This window comes from Arctopsyche grandis, chromosome 6, assembly GCF_051622035.1.
Source record: "Arctopsyche grandis isolate Sample6627 chromosome 6, ASM5162203v2, whole genome shotgun sequence".
Taxonomy (NCBI): Eukaryota; Metazoa; Arthropoda; class Insecta; order Trichoptera; family Hydropsychidae; genus Arctopsyche; species Arctopsyche grandis.
This window is the reverse complement of record NC_135360.1, coordinates 4182549-4203983: the sequence shown is the minus strand read 5'-3', so window position 1 is coordinate 4203983 and position 21435 is coordinate 4182549. Positions and strand designations below refer to the sequence as shown.

The 21435-nt window shown below is 31.8% G+C and overlaps 2 protein-coding genes across 3 annotated transcripts in view; both read right to left on the bottom strand.

The window, feature by feature from the left end:
• The window catches only part of LOC143913612 (uncharacterized), a 374023-nt gene that overhangs the window by 127932 nt on the left and 224656 nt on the right, over nucleotides 1-21435 (bottom strand). The gene's annotated exons all lie outside the window — the stretch shown is intronic.
• LOC143913385 (uncharacterized) overlaps nucleotides 1-21435 on the bottom strand; it is a 51343-nt gene that overhangs the window by 15886 nt on the left and 14022 nt on the right. Inside the window, exon 2 of the mRNA XM_077433118.1 lies at nucleotides 19614-19658. Within this exon, the coding sequence (XP_077289244.1) occupies nucleotides 19614-19658 (45 nt within the window). The remainder of the gene's footprint in view (nucleotides 1-19613; nucleotides 19659-21435) is intronic.

Here is a 21435-nt window from a genome sequence, read left to right as displayed (position 1 = left end):
ATTACATTACAAATATGTATGTGCAGGTCTGATTACGAATTTTACACAGTGTATCCCTGCTTATAAAAACGGCAAAATTAGAACAATTGGCCAAGTAAAATTCTGCCAGTGGACGTCATGCTAGGCGGTGGAGTGTACACCGACGGAAATGGAATTCAACCGTTCATATATCAATAATAAAAATACATTTATTTGCAATTACAAATGTATGCCTAGGTAGTATGTTACGTTACAAGGTACAAATGTAATATATTTTTTAATTATTTTATTGACACGTATTATTATTATAATTACGCAACGACAACGACAACGTGGTCTGGTATACAATGCGTTTGGCAATGTTGTCATTGGGTTAGAAATTATACTCAACATCAATCAGCCTTGACCAGTTTCCTGTATGGTTGGACATACGTATGCCGAATGGTTAGGTTAACCGTGTGGTTTCTTTTGGAAAAACTTTTGATATGATTTATCAAATTTGACAAATCCTACATAAAAAGTATGCGTTTAAGAAACGATTTCATTCCTCATAGTACGGCGAGCATTGTATAAATTAATGTTTTATAAATATTTTGAATTTATGATATCGATAACAAACTGGAAAGTTTTTGATGAATTTATTTAAAAAATGTACATAATTAAATGTATACCTACTCAATAAGGATGTTGTTGCGATAACTAAGCAACTTTGTTGTAAACGGGTCAAAATTTAATTTCGAATTAGACAAATATTTATCGTGGATTGAAACTGCGTTAAAAAAAATAGATGAATCGATGAAATGGACGAAACAATCGATGGGTCAAATTTCATAGTCCAAATTGCTCAATTTGGATATTAGACATTGTACTGTATTTAAATTTTAATTTAATTTCAAACATACATATTTTGAGAATCTCTGGCGCTGGATGTGATGAAATAGAACAATAAAATATATGTATATTAAAACGGATGGGAAGGATTTTGAATGGACAAATGTACAGATTTCGAAAAATGAAATATCACAATTATCAGCTTGTAAGAATGCAGAAGATCTCGTCGCAAACATTGACAGGAACAAACTGGTCATTATTTCGTGGACGGCAGGGCGAGCGTGTGGGGATGGAATAAGGAGGCAGCGCGTGGGGTGAAGTAAGAAGGCGATGCGAATTGACAAGGGTTGTGCATGGTGAAACCGTAACGACAATGGCCTCGGGTATGGTTCGTATTCCTTTCCAAAACTACCCGGGGTAAACATAATTTTTAAGTATTTTTTTTTTAATTATTATTAGATTAATTTAAAAAGTTAGGTTAGGTTAGGTTAAATTGATTGAAATCTTGTTTATATAAACAGAATCTATTTAATTAATTCAGAATGAATATGAAATTTTAAATACAACATACATGGAAGAAAATGTGACTAAGATTAAAACCATATCCAGTGAGTAAATCTTCACCAACTTCTTTTTCTAAATCTTAACCCAAAACTTAAATGTCAAATGTATAAAAATATGAATTTTCGGTTCGATACGTTAAAAAGTTTTGAAAATAGACTTGAAAACCTTCTAAATTACTAAATACATCTGATACAACTATATTTTATAATACAATTTTGTGAACTCCATTGCAACTATCTATTGTAGTCGATCCGATGAGCGTGAGACTTACAAGAACCGAGCATGCTGTCGCATTCGTGCACTGTATTGTAACATTGTAAGGGCGTAAAATTATTTCTTTATTTTTATTAAATTATTTCTTATTTATTAACTATATAATATTATTACAATATAATTCAATGCAAGGTCTTTAATAATAGTACTGTATGTTTTGTTGTCGTCCATAACATGACGTTGACAATTACTTTTATCGTCTAAAACATATAAATTTCCATCAATATAAAATATATACGTGTTCTCGGTTTCAACAACTTACAACGTATTTTACATTAAAATTTTATTAATGTAAATATTTCAAAACACGAACTCAAAACTAACAAAAAATAAAAGTCAAATTATACGCACGAACAATATCGTATTTCTTGACCAAAATGCAATGCGAAACTGAAACGAAATGTAATTACCATCGCTGGTCGAGTGTAATTACATTTCGAGTCGAATGCAATAACATGTACATTTTATGCAGATTGGTTCGACTATTCATATAAACACTTAGTTATTAAAAAATAAATAATAAGAGCGTCACCAAGAATTAGTTTCAATATAGCACGACTAGCATTTGTGAACGACACTGGAAACAATCAAGGTCTAAGCTTCTCACCAAAACAGCACACAGATAATGCGAAAAAACGTTACATTACAAAATAGCAAGCACGTGTCGAGAGTCGAGCATGAACATACGTTAAAAATACAAGTCGTGTGTTGGTCACGCCAATTTTAAACCGAATCTCAAAACTCACTGTAATAATGCACACAATGCAACAATTACGCACGCCTTTATTCCGAATTAATTTGCCACCTCGAATATTAAACAGCCGATTACAAAGTAAGAATTAATAACACGCGGTCAGAGGTGAACCCCCCCCCCCCCCACCACCCGCTTACGAATAAAGAAACAAATAAACAAAACTCTGAAATGATATAAATGCTAGTTTCCGGTGCTTCGGAAGCTGGCGTGTGCAGTGAATCACGAAACGCCGCGTTACCGCGAACGCACTTATGGGGTTAAATGTGTACCGTGCATTATTATTGAGCCCACGAGCGATTTAATTGGCGGGGGGGGGGCGTTAACCGCGAATATTGTCCATTTATGCGTGGAAAATCATATCTGCGAAAGGTTATAAATATAGATTATGATAAACGTACAAGTCGAGATAGATTGATAAGCGTTCAACGGCAAAAAAGCAGGTGTGACCAATGCGGGATTTTTTTATAGTGTAAATTTTGATGTCACTGAAATAGTGCAACGAAGTGTGGCTGTCGAATCTTTAGCACTGAGGGGTTCTCATTTACGTGCTTTTCAATTATACTCCAATTGATCCAATTTGTTGTGTCCAACAAGAGTTATCAAATTTATCCGATTTCATCGTCGAAGCGATTCCAACAAATAGGCTTATCCTCTATTTGAATGTATTAAGTCATAATGGCGCTCTGGTGAAAATTTGTAATGCCACTATGGCGTAAAATTGTGATAGAATACAATATCAGCACACCCCAGCGTTACCCTAGGCTGGTCGTGTTTTCAATGCCAATCAACACTGGTTATATTTATTTCTGTCACCCCCGTTTTATTGCGTTTCTTTCCAACTCAAAAGATTTTCCACCGTGCGTGGTCTCATAAATTATAAGCACTAATCAAAGTATGTATTGAATGATGTATTTTTTTTTGTTGAATAAATGATTTTGAGAATATTTACATACATTATAATATAAATTATATAAATATGGTGTGAAAAAGAAAAAGTTATAGGCGTTTAAACAATTAATATCTGACAAGACGAGTGAGGTGGCGGAAAGTCAAACATATAAGCCTACTAGCTTATATGTTTGACTTTAAACATCACCGTTTTCAAAAATTTCGCAAATTTAGAAGTGTTTATTACGATTATTTTTCACCATCGAACTATAAAAATCGATTGAAATTTCCATCGTTGACCAAACCGAGCAAAACAGCAAAGTTTCAAAACGATCGGAAGACTGTACGAAATTTAGTTTGCGTTTGCGAAGTAAAACATTATATATATATATAAGCATTATATATATATATAAACATTATATATATATATAAGCCAGCAGCATAGCTCGGACGTTAAGCTTCTGCTTACCGTCAAGAAGGTGCCGGGTTCTATCCCTGAATGAAAATGAATTTTTCAGAGTATGCTGTTGGTCAGACCTGGATTTGTGACTCCAGGTTGATCGCTTCCTATCAGAGTTTGCCAATTTTCTCTGATTTCATTGTTGAAACGGTTCCCGGAAAAAAAATTGGCTAAAAATCCTTCCTACCTACTATGTCACCACTATTTGAAAAATTTGATTGATGTACAATAAAAATTTATGTACAATTCATAGATGTCTCGTTAATTTGCGAGTTTTTTCAGTGTCTCGCAATTCAACGACTTATAATAAAAATGCTGTATTTGTATTTGTAACTGGCCAGGAAGGCGCATTGGGATTTACCTGTAAGGCCTTCCTGGTATATATGTAAAATAAAAATAAATAAAATAAATAAAATATATATATATATATATATATATATATATATATATATATATATATATAAATAAATAAATAAAAAATATATATATATATATATATATATATATATATATATATATATATAAATAAATGTTTTTAAAAACTAACCTCTTCTATATTTTATTTATAAAATTAAGACAATATATAAAAAAAACCTAATTAAGAAATCACCAATTCTCTCCGTAAACTTTGATTATGAGTATGGCGAAAAGGGAAAAAACGATCAGAACAGTGTGGACAAATGGGAGTGTGAACGATAGACATCACTGTGAAGGAAGATGCGGTATTTTCAAACGTGTTTCCGACTTGTCTGATTTCATTGTTGAAACGGTTCCTTATCAAATTGGCAAAACCATCATACTCACACTGTCACCACTATTAGAATATGATTTCAAATTTATCTAATATATAAATTTATATATCATACATGTGTATAAATTTAATACTGCAGTATGGATGTGTAGAAAGGTTTCCGAGATCGGAGTGAAAGACGCAGCGAGTAGTTTATTTTTATTGATCCGTCGGCCGGCCAGCTCTGGATGAAGCATGGAACAAAACCACCGAATATTTACACACAGCATATACTTATAGTATATGCTGTGTGTAAATATTCGCACAGGTAGGTTATTGATCGATTGGTCGCGAGACTTTATTGGATGTTGTATACAGCTTGTTCACACTTCGAGGTCTTTTTGGAGATTAGTGATGGTGATGGACCATCACTGATGGTAAACCAGCAGTCCACGAGCACCAAATAACCTGATCTCCACGTTAAAATACCATATGTCTCAGGGGAAAATGGAAATGGCGTAAAATAATGATCATTCAAAAATAATAAATTGAAAAATTGAAAAAATCGCGCAAAAAAATTTAAACGCGGCGCAATGTGCACGAATACTGAATCGATTTTTCAATCGAATGAGGTCACGAAGTCGAAATGATTGAAGAGTACTGCGATAGATAAAGCACAAAACGATTCATATCAGTTCAGATACATGTGTAATAAAATTCATCGAATGTTTAAAACTCTAATACAAATTCTACGTATAATAATATGAATTTCAATATATTCACGACATTCAGAATTAATACGATGTGAATACGTTCAGATACATATTCCATACAAAGAAAATAAGAGTGTTCGTTTAACATTCGTTCAAAACTTGACATTGACCCTTTAGAATTTATGACGGTACATATTTTATGCACCGTTTAAATAGCAGCATTTATTTTAAAAGGGTTAACTCGGAATACATTAGAACGGGGCTAGTACATTTGTGTCGAACTTTGAACATAACATAACGGCTCTAGTATCGATCACCTTTGCAACTTATTTTTGCACAGTTCTTAATTAAATTTCAGCTATATTTAGCTACAGCATATAATAACTGAAGATAAAAAAGATAATTTTACGAACTTATTGACACACTATGTATGTATGTATGTACATCGTTCCGTATTTGAATTATGTACACGTGCCTTTGACCGACTCGGATACAATTTTCTCTGCACATTTGGCCGACCCCCTACGAATTAAAGATCCAATCCTCACAGTTTTAGTTCTTTACTGTACATATTATACGTAAATAATTAATGAATTAATTGAGTTAATTTTTCACATTGCTTACAATTTGCAAAATGCCGAGCGTTTCGCGAAACACAGTTTGGCAACACAATGGAAGCAGTGATTCGTGAAACAAAAACTAGCTAGGTATGTATGCAAGCTCATACATAAATTGATCATAACTATTTCACGCAAAAACGATTTTATATGACGGTATTAATTTTAATACGACCTCAATTCACACACACAAATGTACAAACATACATAACAATGTCACGTAATATAATATTTTCGCTGTATTGTACGGCGCATTTTAAAAGATGTCGAATCTCAATATGCACGTGATGGATGTGTCGAGTTAATTACAACAAAAAGTGAAAATTGCCAAAAAATCCACTGAACAGAATCTATGTAAATTCATAAAAAAATTGCGATCTGATCATTCTAATCGTTTCTAATCCAATATACATATATCTATAAATTCCAATTAGAATGTTTTCTTTTAATTAATAGTATTTTATTTTGTAATATTTTTCCTTATATATAATTGAAGATGATATAATCGATAAACTAAAATTAACGTCTGCAATCGTAATCAATTCCGCTTGAATTTAACATAATTTTTTTTAACTCAATTACCGGGGTTCATAAGGTGTATTCATAATAGCACAGCACGTACCGACAACTGCACGTAACCAGCAGAACGTGCAATCAGTCAGTAAGTATTCTTTGGTACATTTTGAATAGACACATTCATGTCAAACGTGGCGTAGACGTAACAGCAGTAGCCAACAAAATCTATTCATACTGTACAGCAGTACACGTTATCTTAACGTATCAAGCAAAACCGGTTTTTCTTGGTCACTGGGAATATTCAGACATGACGTTCTGTAATGTATATGTAAGCCAATTTTGCCTTGCACTTAGCTAAAACTTGCCTGAACGAGCTGAACCTGCGAGGTGCGGGATATTATGAATAGAAACTGTCGTTTATGTGAATAGTATGACTAAATCTTAAAGATAAGAAAAATTCAAAATAGTAGATACAAAATTTTAACACTATCTTACCACTATTATATGGAAGTGAACTCATAATAATACCAAATAATAATATTTTTATAAATACATCATTAAAATACAGGATTTGAAAGTGTAACATTTTCTATGAATGTTTAAATACCAACCTATATATAACGGACTTACAGCCTAGTAACAAGATAATATTATAAACGTATGTATAAGATACCGCAAATGCAAACTGCATAGGAAAATATTATTTTCATGCATCATCACAAAATGTCTATATAGTGCATGTATTTTTGATATATAATACTTCTTAAATCCATTATCCATCACGAACGAATACATAATATGAATTTGCGATTAAAAAATAAACATACAAGTAAGTATGTATATATATGTGGAGTGGCAGTTGACCGAAATCAATAGAATTGATTCGAGTGGAGTGATGATACTCTGCTGCGTTTTCGTAGGCGAGACTATTACAGAATTGAAATATGTACACACACACACACACACACATTTAATGACGATACTAATGATAATATTATATAGTAGGTATATATCAGAGAATCAATCACGTTTTTACGAAACAATAAAGTAAAAACGACTAGTGAAGTAATCACGCACTGAAAACGAGAGGATCGTAAAGTCAAGGATAACACGGGCGATGAATTTGCGCCAAATTGTAACAAATTAAATTATAAATTTTAGAGTTAAGTAATTAAGATGTATTTTTTTTAAATTAGCTTGATAGCTAAGATAATTCTAAGTACCAATAATTCGGAAAATCTTGTAAAATTATGGAATTGCAATAAATATTACTAATAGTATTTTACAGCATATCAAGTATATTACAGTATATTAATATATCAAAACTGTCAGATATTTGGGTAGCAACAAAAACTATTGAGTGACCAATTGCGTAGACATACAATATGCATAGACAGTTAGTTGTGCATATGCTATAGTAAGAGTGTAAAGCTCGAATCAGTATACATTGACTAGTAAGTGTATGCATCATCAAAATCGCCCAGTAACAGTATACATGGGAGAATGAATGAACACGTTTACTAGTAAATTCATACAATATCTATCAGTACGCAGTAAATGTTTACGAAAGGAATAACAAGTTGACATTCTTAACAAGTACATAAATAGTCGGCCTATGAAAACTGAAAGAATGCGACATTATATCGAAGAACATATTATAATGAACAAAATAAAATGTAATCTAGCCTAAAATCGTAGGTAATACGTAGATTTAACCTTGTTAATTGTTGTCTATTTTGAGTCAATTCAACAATAAATTAATTATTTGAACACAAACAGTTATATTCTTGCGCATAAAATTAATTGGAAGAGCAATGTCAAACTTTGGTCAGCTATCAAACCACTCAAATTTCACTCACCCACATTTACTAGTGCACAGCAGCAAGAGCATGAATTTAGGGGCCAATGTATACTTTGTCTAGTATCTACGAAGTCTAGCGTCGTAAGCTTTAGCTAAAAAACCAAAGCTAGTGTACGCACTTACTAGTCAGTGTATACGGATTCGAGATTTGACGCTCTTACTGTAATATACACATACATATGTACAGTATGCATTTATATAATATAATTTTCATCAAATTCGGACGACCAGCGCACATGCATTATACAAGTAACCACGTAACAATCTCACGTGATCAAAAGAAAACAGTCTGGATTCATATTATAAACATTGTGAAACTGTAGGGGTTGCTCGTGCAAGTTTGAACCTATGAAAATTGAGAACAAAATTCCAACTAATTCATAAAAAAAAATAGCATTTGTCATTTCAAAACATGAATTTGACTTCGAGCATTTTATAAACGAACAATAAATACGGCAGACGATTATGTTGTGCTGGTCAACAATGAGTCATACACCAATACTAAACAGCACGCATTATATATACACGAGAATGATTTCAAAACGAAAAAATAAATACATATGTAAATAAAAAGGTAGATGGCATATTGTTACGCTAAAAAGTTATGAGGTCGCTTTGTGACGTTTATATCTACATTTGTACGTATTCTGCGTTCCCAAAAGTTTAAACGATCAATTAAACTCGAAAAGAGCGAAAACAAAGCATATTGTTTAAAAAAAAAATACAGATTAAAATTCAAAACCTAAAACGTAAATGGGGTCGTTCGAACGTATAGGGCGAGCGAGGGGCTGAGAGGTCACTTCCCCCGGATTCGAATACGATCGGGGTATATTAGACAGGGCTGGGGAGTCGGAGCGACTCCCGACTACATTTTTAAGAGCTTTTATTATAACTCAATAATATGTATAAGTAGACGTATAAAACCACGTGGTAAAATTGTCAAAATACAAAATTTTTTTTAGAAAATAAGCTTTTATATGTATATTTTATATGTTCGTCTCTTTTTCAGTTCAGTCACTTCCAGTAGTCAAATCAATCTCAAATCTCGCATTCTTTTATATTTTTGCCAAAAAAATTTAATATCTCAGTTTTACAAATTTTCATAATATGTATGTGGATTGTTTTTCAGAACCGTCCAAAATGTATTAAATCGCGATTTTTAAACGAATCCACGGCCCTGATATATGACATGTAAATCGAGAGAGAATATTCTTAGGTTTCACTATCGCCGAAATACCTCTAAAATTACGCGCCCGTTTCAAAATCATAGAAAATCAATAAATTGTTCTTAAAATTTAACCAAAAATGTTCAACGCAAAAGGCGACGAATGCAAAGAACCGATAGACAAATATGCAGACGGAAAATAACAAAAAATTCAAATTCATTGATTTATGTGCAGTTATAATCAGCTGTGGGCAACACACGGTTATAAGTATTTCGAATGCAGGCAGCAATATATGCGATAAGATAAACAGTACGATGTATAAAACGTACGGCGATAAGGTAAGGTAAATACATACATACATATTTAAATTTTGAATCAATTGTGACAAGATTAAATTAAAACAAATTGTATCTTCATACGTGTTTAAATATGTAAACAATGAAATTTCACAAGTACATATATATGTATAAAAAATCGAATAATTAAGTTTGCATGAATATTATTAAGCTGACGTGGGGCTCTTTCAAAGCAGAATTATGGAAACGTATGTATGTATGTATAATATAATATGTAGTAGTTTGTCGTCAACAAACTTGCGCTCATTTAAAAACAACATTTGCACAGGTGCAAAACGAAGACACTTTTAATGAGAATTATTTGAATAAAAGCATTGTGATTTATTGTGTGTGTGTGCGTTAAGTCGATTATACATACATAGGTGTTTCACTTTACGATCATGAACATGTCAATAATGGTAATAATATGAATTTAGATACAAAACGGCCTTGTGATCGTTATATTTATTGTTTTCTACAAGAAATGATAATAATATCAGACGATTCCATTTGAATTGGGTTTTTAATAAACATTATATAGATATATTTATAAACACCCGAGTCCATTTTGTCAATAGTTTTATAGAAAATGACGAACGTTTTAAAAAAATTAACTTCGGCATTATTTAGCTGAACTTCTCTAAAAATAAAATAGTTTAAAACAAAATTTTATATATAAAAATGAATAATATTTAAAAGGTGAGCGTACATTTTTCTTTGAAGAAATTTCAAACAAAAATTTGATTCGGAGCACGTTTTTTTTTACAATGAAACATTTAATGTGGCTTTTTTCAATTATAAATAGTCGCCCCTAAGAAAAAATCCAATCCATACGGTAAATTATAATCTTTAACAGCCATTTGCCATCCACTGCTGCATGAAGTCCTCTCCAATGCGCTTCCATTCGTCTCTGTTTTGGGCAACTCTCATTCATTTCATCTAATAAATTTTGTTTAATTTCATCCATTGACCTTCCTTGCACACTTTTATATACTCTCGGGTACGGTTCGAGCACTCCTTCCGTCCATCGTCCGTTTTTCCAGCTACGTCAACCAGTCCATTGCGTTATATTACAATTGTATAAACTTTAGAGTAAATATTTCTTCTTTGCTTTGATGTTTACCTACTTAAGATTCATTTACAAATACTTTTCGGCACTGAGATTCACGATACGGATTATACAATCGTTAAGATCGCGTTGAAACAGGCGTGAAGATAGCACGCAGCAAAAAAATTAATATCAAAATCGTATAAAACGAGAATGGAACGTACGCATATAAATAATCCGTTTACAATTTGTAAAATATTATCTATAACAATTACGGAAAAGATAAACAAAGAAATTACGTTGACCTCAAAGTTAACGATCGCAGTTCATGCGCGCATAATTGAATAAAAAAAACATTATTATTTACAATTGTACAAAATTGATTTTACATCTGAAAAAATTACTGTCCATTTTAAATTAATTTAACAAATTTCAATCAATTCGAACAGAAAATGTGAAAAAAATTTTTCGAATTTAAATAAATATCATCATCGAATGACGCAAAATGTAAAAGATGAAAAATTGTTACACTTTTATTAATATACGAAATAAAATATTACGGCGATGAAAAGCGTAGCTTCCGCCGGTATACAACAGTATCTGGGTACACTGAATACTTGAAGCAGTGGCGTGTATACTCAATACACCAACAAAATTATACGTTTAAATTTAAATATATATTTTTTTAAATTGATTAATTTTCGCACACGACAAATAATTTTTGTACTCAAAGGCAGTTACTATTCCCAATTACGAATTAAAATAACGAAAAAAAATCGTACACAATCAAAACAAACGCACAAAAAACAAATCGAAATTAGTTAAATAAAAAAAAAAAATTAAACATATATTAAAAAACGAATCGAACAATAAACATGTTACGTTTACATACATAATATCGATCCGCGCGTCCGTCCATCCGTACGTGTCCACAATTTCGGCAAACTACGGTTCAAAGCATTCAACACACACACATATACGTCACAAAAATCACTTTAAACTAAGTATGTACATATATATACATATATATATATATACATGTACATATATATATATATATATATATATACATATTGTATATTATATTCAGTACGGGTCAAAGCGTTGTTGCGTTTCGGAGAATCACGGAAACGTATGTATATGCAAATTTGCGCTGCATATAGTATACCCGTCTAATAATAAGATAGTCTAATTTAAATTTAACAAAGAAAAGAAATTGAAGACGATATTATCGTCGGAGTGTGGCGTATGTGTGTGTGTGTGTGTGTGTGTGTGTTTGTGTTGACGATTTTGTAAGCATTCCTCTTTATCGGATGACTAAGTCAGGTCTCTTCAATGTGTGGGGGGTTCTATCTTATATTTTTTTTTTATCAAAACGGAAATATGTACTTTTGGGCTTGACTGATATATGTATACATATATACAAAATGTGCAGCTTCGGTTCGTAGTCGAAATATTAATCAATAATATAATCAAAGTGATTTGTGACAATACTGAGATTCATCGCAAAGGATGTACATATGTATGTTAACATACATACACATATTTCGCATTATCTATTAACGGTTTGTTCGGTTCCAAAAGAGCCGATGTCGAAATTTAATTAAATTCCGGGAACATGGCGAATGTGTACTCTTTGTATCTAGTATATATTTTAATCCTCAACGTATGTATATAATACATCAATGGATTCGTCAAGATGCTGAAAAGTTAGGCAGCATATGTATATACATATGTGACTGCAAGAATTTTTGACTTTTCGAATGTAAATTAATATTATAATTTCATTAACCGATAATAGGCGGAATTTAATTAAATCAGCAGTTAACTAACTAATGTTCAAACAAAAATGAGTTATCACTGTTTGAATATCTTATAAAACTGAACATACAGTATATTTAAGATATTAGCGCGGTGACATAAGTGCGCATCCCCATGTATTTTATTTAAAAGTAAATGAAACATATCATTACGTGAAAAACTCAGAAACAAAGGATCGTTCGGTAAAAAAAGTCAGTTAATTCAAGTCAATATTTAACTGGATTTGTGAGTATTTTAATTTATTTTATTCTTTCTTAATTTTACAAAATATGTGTTCGTACAATGGTACCATTACCCACGAGTTTAATCCATTCTTCGTAGGTAGAATTTGAATACATTAGGTGAAATACTAGTTGAGTAACGAAAAATTTAAAAATCATCTAATCTAGCGAAAGTATCATATAATTTTTCTTTTGAAAAATGGATTCAAAAAACTATAGCAGATACTGCATAAAATGGTAAAAACCAAAATATAAAGCAGTTTTTGTAATGAAACTGAAAAAACTGTTTTATAGTTTTGTTTAGCGCGCTCATATCGGCGCGCATTTGTCGGGGTACCTTACTGCACGCTCTATTCTTGCGCGATTTTGTCGGGGTGGCAATATACCTATAATAAACCAATATAAATTAAAAAATATCCAATCTTCAACTTTTTACACGAATAAATTCTTTGACCTTTACATTAGACGTAAAACAGCAATATTCCACCAAGTATTCAATTTGCGGTGAATATATGTATTTTTTGTCTGTATATATGTTTATATTTTTTTTAACCATTATGGCGCATTAGGGACTCCTGTAATGCGACAATGGTCCAAACTTAAACTTAAATAAATAAATAAATACATATTACAGATTGAAACGTTTTGACTGTTATATAAATGTATTAAATTGATTCATTGACGGTTATTGGCCCGGAAAAGGATCCGGTCACTATTTTTGGTCAAAAACTCAATTGAATTTTAATGTTAGTAAATGTATTTTTTTATGTGTAACATTTACCACTACTGAAGATTAGTTAAACTCTCTTATCACCGCGATAATACAATATAATAGAAAACTGTGACGATTCATTCACTATAAATCGATTACATACTGATGTGAAATCAAACATGTTGACAAAATCCCATCGGGATCTACACGAGAGGTGAACCAGTGCGAGAGTGGCGTTGTCACCACACCGACGACAATACACAATGCAATCGTACCGAGAGAGAGAGAAAACATGCACACGTACAAAAGTGCATAGGCTCATGAACGCGCACACACACACACACACACACACACACACACACACACACACACACACACACACACACACACACACACACACACACACACACACAAGAACACCGCACGATTGCATACCTGTTGTGACGCGTGGTCTGGTGGGTCACCGATCCAATCGAAGACATATGTACATATTCCGATTTCAGCATATCGCAAAAAAAAAGAGTCACATGAAAATTAAATGAAAAATCATGAAAAATGAAATTCGATAAAGGGTTCGAGTGGGAGCACGTGTGTATGTGTGTGTGTGTCTACGGAAAGGGAAGGGGTGGGCCTGTGCGGAAGGTGTTGGGAGAGTGGGAGGGAAGAGGAGGCTAGGGGAGATGGGAGGGGGTGGGGGGTAAAGCACGTGCGCGCGGCGAGGCGGGGGGGGGGGGAGCTACCAAATGCGAACAAACACATACACACTCATGAACACACATACGCATCTAATCACGTGCATCTCTCGGTAAACAGGTGGAAGAGCATTTCGCATTTACTATACCTACGCGCCGTGTAAAATACCTAAAATACGCCAATTTTTTTTCAGACCAATTGTCGTTTTAGAATGTCATAGTCATCGATAATAAATCGGGTCTTTAGACTAGTTTAGAGCGCGAATAGCTAAGGTGCCGCTTATTGTTCAATTGTTGTAAATGTTTTGTAAAAAAGGTTCGGCAAACCTTTAACAATGCATTTACAACATTTGAACAATAAACGGCACCTTGGTTATCCGGGCTCTAGTGATAACAAGTCTTCGGCGCAAGACGGTGCTTTTCCAGGAAAGAGGGCAAACTACAAAGCTAGAGATTAACAAAAAAAAAAAGTTCACAATGGAAATGGACAATGGGGCGCAGGGTCGCGCCGGGCTATATTGTTAACTCCACGAAACCTAATTGTTCAGAACGTTTGCAACGAATGAGGGGGACTGAATATAAAAATGATAATTTTTGACAATTGACTACATATAACAGCTGTATCAATTGCAAGTTTCTTTAGCGTTTCTTACTACTAGTATTTTGCCCGTCGATATGTTAACGGCGGTAGACAGGAAACAAAGCTGCATGAATAACTCGATTTAGTCACATTGAAGCGATATTTTTAGATTGATGAAGTTTTCAATAGTAGAGATATAGATTTGTATATGCAATAGTAGGGGGGCGAACGACAGATAAGATTTGCCGATTATATCTATAGTAAAAAGCTATGGTTACATGATGTAGTAATCATGTATAATGAAGTGATAAAATAATACCAATAAATAAACTTATGCACGATTTTAATGTTAGCTAGGGTACGTCGTCATCAGTGTGTGTGTGTGGGTTTATTAGGCAAAAAAAATAATTTGGCTGTAAATTCTTAGTCGAGAAATTCATTGACATTGTAGTGTCTTGAGAACGAATGTATGTATGTATAAATAAATACAGGATGTAAAGAGGAAATGTGCCCGCGTCAAACTCGCTCAAAATAGTTGTTATCCTTACCTGATTTTCAGAGTAAAATCAAGATTTGAAACACATTTTGATTATTCATGAAGTATTTTTAGGACAACAATTTAAAAAAAAAGTTGCATAGCGGAATATATATTGATGCTTATTATTCAGCCGGGTCACTCTATATACAATCTCCTTTTTTCTTATTTAATATTCTTCGATTTATATGGCTTCCGTTTGATCGACATTTAAAGAAAATACAAATATGCTATTGAGGAGTGTTACGTAAATAGATGTATTTATGACAAATTTGTGTCAATTCCTAGAATGTTGACGATACACAAAAATAGCAGTCGAATATCAACATGGATTCGATTTGCACGGCAATTTTTTAATATCTATTAAATATACTTATGATAAAATGTTTAATTAGAAACATTGAGTCAACTATGCAAAAAAAAATGTTTAAAAGAACAACATTTTATGTTTAAAAAAATACCCAAATAGTTGATTTTTTCACAGAAACATAATTTTTTTTTAAATTTTAATCAAATTAAACACAATCATTTACCTATTAAAACTCAATCCAAGACGGAAGCGGTTAAGACAAACAATAACATCGAAAATGTCAAATACTTATTAAACCGACTTAAAATTAAAATTTAAACCGACAAAAAAAACTGATATTCAAATTGCAATTGAATGTCACGTCGAATTTTCGCATATATTGACCGGTTAATACTCCGTCAGCTAAAAATAAACGAAAATCACCGAAGGGTGATAACATTAGGAGTTCGCAACTCCTGGATTAATAGAAAAGAAAAAAAATAAAAAATAAATAAATAAATATATATATATATATATATATATATATATATATATATATATATATATATATATATATATAAATGTGTATATGTATATGTATATAACAAACCAATATACAGCATCGATTAAATCTATACATGTAATAATTACAGCAACCACGCACACTGGTCTGTGCGTTAAAAATTACACGCGTTATTAAATTTAATACACAAACATCACTTTCGACTTTGCGCACACCCTGTACGTGTAAAATGCCCCGCACAAAAAATAGCCTCCGCCAACGGAGGCCGACATTATTGAGAAAAAACAAATTTTATACAGAGAAGAAGAGGTCCTCGGCGATGTGTGCGTGAGAATATAAACACACGTTGCATGTATGCAACAAATTCAAAAATCAAGAAACTGAAAATTTCATGTATGTACATACATACGTATGCACGTACATTGAAGAGAAATTAAAAATGTGAACACACGTACATAATTAATTGCAACGTATCGAACGAGAGCGACCCGTTTCTGTATGTATGTATGTACGCACTCGGTGTAGATAAGAACCGGTTTTTTATGCGATATGTTTAAAATTAATGAAAAAGACAGTGGTGTGTGTGACCATGACAGTTTACATTTTCAGTTGAACGTTCCGCTTCGTACGGATCAATAATATATTGCGAGAAGAAAGGTTACGCTAATGTAATATACCGGAATATGTATGCACACACACACACACACACACACACACAGACACACACACATGCAAACATAGGTACATACTAGCCCGATGATGCGGTGAAGATAATCATGCGTTTAGGTTAATTTTTATATACAACGGTCGTATAATATGTATGTTTATAAATGAAATGTGTCAATGCTAAGGTGGCGCTCGCACACACGTGTCTGCAGAACGTGTGTACTTACATATTGCATACATACGTACATAAGTCACTTCGAAAATAAAAATTGTATATACAAAATGGCGGCCACGGCTACGAAAACGAACGCAACGGCGGTTGCTTTCACGTAAACTGGACAATAGAACTAACAATATCAATAAAAAATAAATATATGTAAACACACGAATACAGTTAAAATTAAAATAAAAACAATAAGGAATGAGTCTGATTAGAAGCAATGGAAATATTCGTTTCTAGAGTGATTAACATATATATATATATATATATATATATATATATATATATATATATATATATATAAATATATATATATATATATATATATATATATATATATATATATATATATATATATATATATATATATATATATATATATAATAATACAAATTAATATAATTGATTAAGATCCGTTTTATTGCGTTTTGGTAAAGATATTTCTCCGGCTATTTCAAGCTTTGTGAAAAGCATACAGTGTGCAAACGTTCCGCGAAGAAATATCGATATGTTAAATTATGTAAGTTACAATTTGAATCTCAAACCCATATATGTATTATAATATTTGCACTCGGGGATATCGCCTATATTTTATTTTTATTATCAAGCATGTTTATTTATTTAAGAATACTTGAGAAAAGTGGCATAGCCGATGGACCCACGGGGTTTATTAATAAGCAAAGTTAAAATACGGAAATACAAATATCAAGATTAAAAAAAAAACGAAAAGAAATATAAAGAACCCAAATAGAGTAAAATAAAAGTAAACAATTAAAAAAAAAAGGGAAAATACAAATAAAAAACTGGAAAAAGGAAGAACTATAAAAAGCTATTTATTTTAAAGAAATCACCAAGCTTTTTTTAAAAAGGTTTAAGTTATTAGAAGTTATAAATTGGATATACTATTCTAAATTCTACTACACTATTTGAAAAGAAGGTTTCTCTAATTATTTTAAGTAAATATCATAAGTATTTTATTTAATGTTTTAAAGTATCTACAAGTCATCGCCCCCCCTCCCCCTCTAAAATAAAAAATAATTTTGTAGCCCAAAAGTTTTTCTGTGTCCCAGTGACCCGAAAGGTTAGACAAGCTGATTTAAAAGCTTTTAAATTTTTAAATTTTGTAATGCAAAATTACATTTGTAATTAAATTTGCTAAGCATTCCACCGTAAAAAAACTTTTTGAAACCTCGTTTTGAATATTTAATTAAAAAAATTAGTGATGCAAACTTCGTACGGAATTCGATTCAGATAAAAATATCAAATTAGAACGTTTCAATATAGAAAACGGTCGTAAAGTAGAAACAACAAAAGAAGAATAAATGTTTACATTTGAAATACACAAAACGACGTTTGCTATGTATTAAAGAAAATAATTGAAAGTATTCCACTCTACATTATATGAAATAATTAATTTAAATTGAAAAAAAAAATGTAAAACTTTTCATGTTGAAGTTAGAATACGGTTTATTTTTATATATTTGCAAAGTGGGAACTCGTTCGAAGCCATCGATGCAAGTTTAATTAAAATTCGAGCAAAATTGTTAAAATTAAACGGTGTGACATATTTGTTCCTTGTTATTAAATTTGGAAATGCAAAAGTAGATTCTGCCGGTATACTCTCACGTATCTAGCTGAACCAGTGACGACACAGCACACGCTGCCGTTGCGGAAAACACGTCACCCCGAAATTTATAATTTAGTTTTCAAAATGTAGCTTATTTATCCGGCAAGTTGATAGAAATCAACAGAAAATATTTTAATCAATAAAACAAAAAGCCGATTTATAATACAATACTCGAACAAAAAAATAAAATTCGTAATAAATAGCACGCGACATTATTTTATTTAAAGGATCTAACCCACATATTTTTGACATTGATATAGATAAAGATTATTCTATATCTATGTTTTAGACCGATGGAAAAGTGCGAATACTTTGAAATATTAATAATGTGCGTTTGATCCTTTAAATGTAATAATTAGAGGTAGGACCAGAAGGCTGCATTTTCCAGGAAACAGGGCAAACTACAAAGCTAGAGAGCATAAAAAAGGTTCACCATAAAAATGGACAATGTACGGCGCAAAGTTGGACCGCTCTTTAGTAATAATATAATGCGAAATGTTATTTTTATTTTACATATATACCAGGAAGGCCTTACAGGTAAATCCCAATGCGCCTTCCTGGCCAATTACAAATAAAAATGCAGCATTTTTTTATTATAAGTCGTTGAATTGCGAGACACTGAAAAAACTCGCAAATTAACGAGACATCTATGAATTGTACATAAATTTTTATTGTACATCCATCAAATATCAAATAGTGGTGACATAGTAGGTAGGAAGGATTTTTAGCCAAATTTTTTTCGGGGAACCGTTTCAACAATGAAATCAGAGAAAATTGGCAAACTCTGATAGGAAACGATCAACCTGGAGTCACAAATCCAGGTCTGACCAACAGCATACTCTGAAAAATTCATTTTCATTCAGTGATAGAACCCGGCACCTTCTTGACAGTAAGCAGAAGCTTAACGTCCGAGCTATGCTGCTGGCTTAAATAAAACTACACAAACAAATTAAGAGGAATATCAAATACCATATATAAAATTTTTAACATACCTTAATTGAAGCATTAGGCAGGCGGGGATTTATTCGATTTGGCTGCTGAAAAACAACACAAAAGGGAAAATCAGTATACATGTTAGTGGCGTACAAATTTTTACATCGTTTTTCCATAATCAAAATCAAAAGTATTTTCGATATATCCAATCTGTAGTGTTTTAGTTGAAAATTTTAAAGTATTAGCGATCTCCAACCGAGTAAGTCGTAGCTTAATAATTTATCGGTCGCTGCTTAGATAAGCTATCAGATCGATATTTGATTTATTTATTAAAAATCGATCGACATTAAAAATAGAATATTGGATTGAGTGAAGGAATTAATAATGTATATATTATACAACAATTCGGCATAGTGACCTATTAGTAGAATCTATAAAACGCTGCTTTGAACAATTATTGTTATAATAAAATTTACGCTCAGGCGTATAATGTTAGTGGTTAACGGTAAACCCCAAAAATTAGTTAATACCTACCCAATGTATGATTGCGATTTTCAATTAATACACGATAGTGTCGATTTGGGACAATCTGTCATGTTAAAAATGCAACATAAAAAGTCTATTGATTAATATATTTTTTTAATTTAAACCATTCGCTCATCACTACCAATACCAAAACGAAACAATGCGTCCAAATGATAAATAAGGTTTTTTTTTGTCCTAAGTAATTTTTTTTTATTTCAAATCAATTAATTCGATTAAAAAAACCACCCAATTGAGTGTCGACACAAAATAATAAAAAAAATTGAAAGATAATTAGCTTGTGTAAATTATCATTATTATTTATCAGTCTGGCTGATTAACTGCAATCTTAAAAATTAAATATTGTAATAATATCTCCTTTGTAAATATAATATATTAGTGGTTTTACCCGGCTACGCTCGTTATTTGTAATATAAACAGCTTAAACATGGAAAAACAGACTAATAAGTAAACATTCATTTATTTTTTTATTAAATTTATTTGAATCGAAAAAAAAAATATTAGACGATATCGATGTCATCGTCATAGAAACTTTGATTTGCTTTCGATGCTCCCAGCAAACCTTTGAACCTTTCATACATACAAAGTCTCTTTCGAAATTATATATTACATAAAAGATAAAATAATATAAATGATTCCATAGTTTGAAAGTTTTCCACCTTTGAAATTATGACTTTTCAATTATACACATTTGGCCAGTGACGGACTGTTTAAAAAATGATAAATTAAAAATAAATAAACGATTGATATTTTTTAATTAAAACCGTTCAATCAACAAAAAATTATCATTACTACCAATACATACGACAAAATAGTGAAAAAAATAAAGAAATACACGGCAGAATTGAATAATGTTTAAAAATAAGCTAAAAATTGAAAATAAATGTTATGGCGCGGTATATATAAAATTGAAAATCGGTGACGTGTATTTAACAGGGGAGTCGCGGACTGTAACTAATATTAATGCCCAACGCACTTTGGCTCTTGTACAGGTTACCAAAGAGAGAGAATTCGGATGTTCGTTTACATTTTGGTACTTCGACGTCAAGGGAGAGAATATATTGGCAAATCGCAAATGGCAGCCATTTAATTGAAATTAACCAATTCAATAACTCCGACGACCGGACAAATATATAACATAATAACAGTCGATTAAGAAAAACCAAAAATTAAAACAGATAGAATCCTAATACAAATAGGTACGTGAACTAAATTATTCATACGATTGCAAAGCGTCTATGAGTTGTTTTTGGATTCGTTTCCGTTTTGGTCGAAATCTCAATGCACACGATGAACATAATTCAGACGTAACGTCAGTGTAAATAAAACAAATGTGCA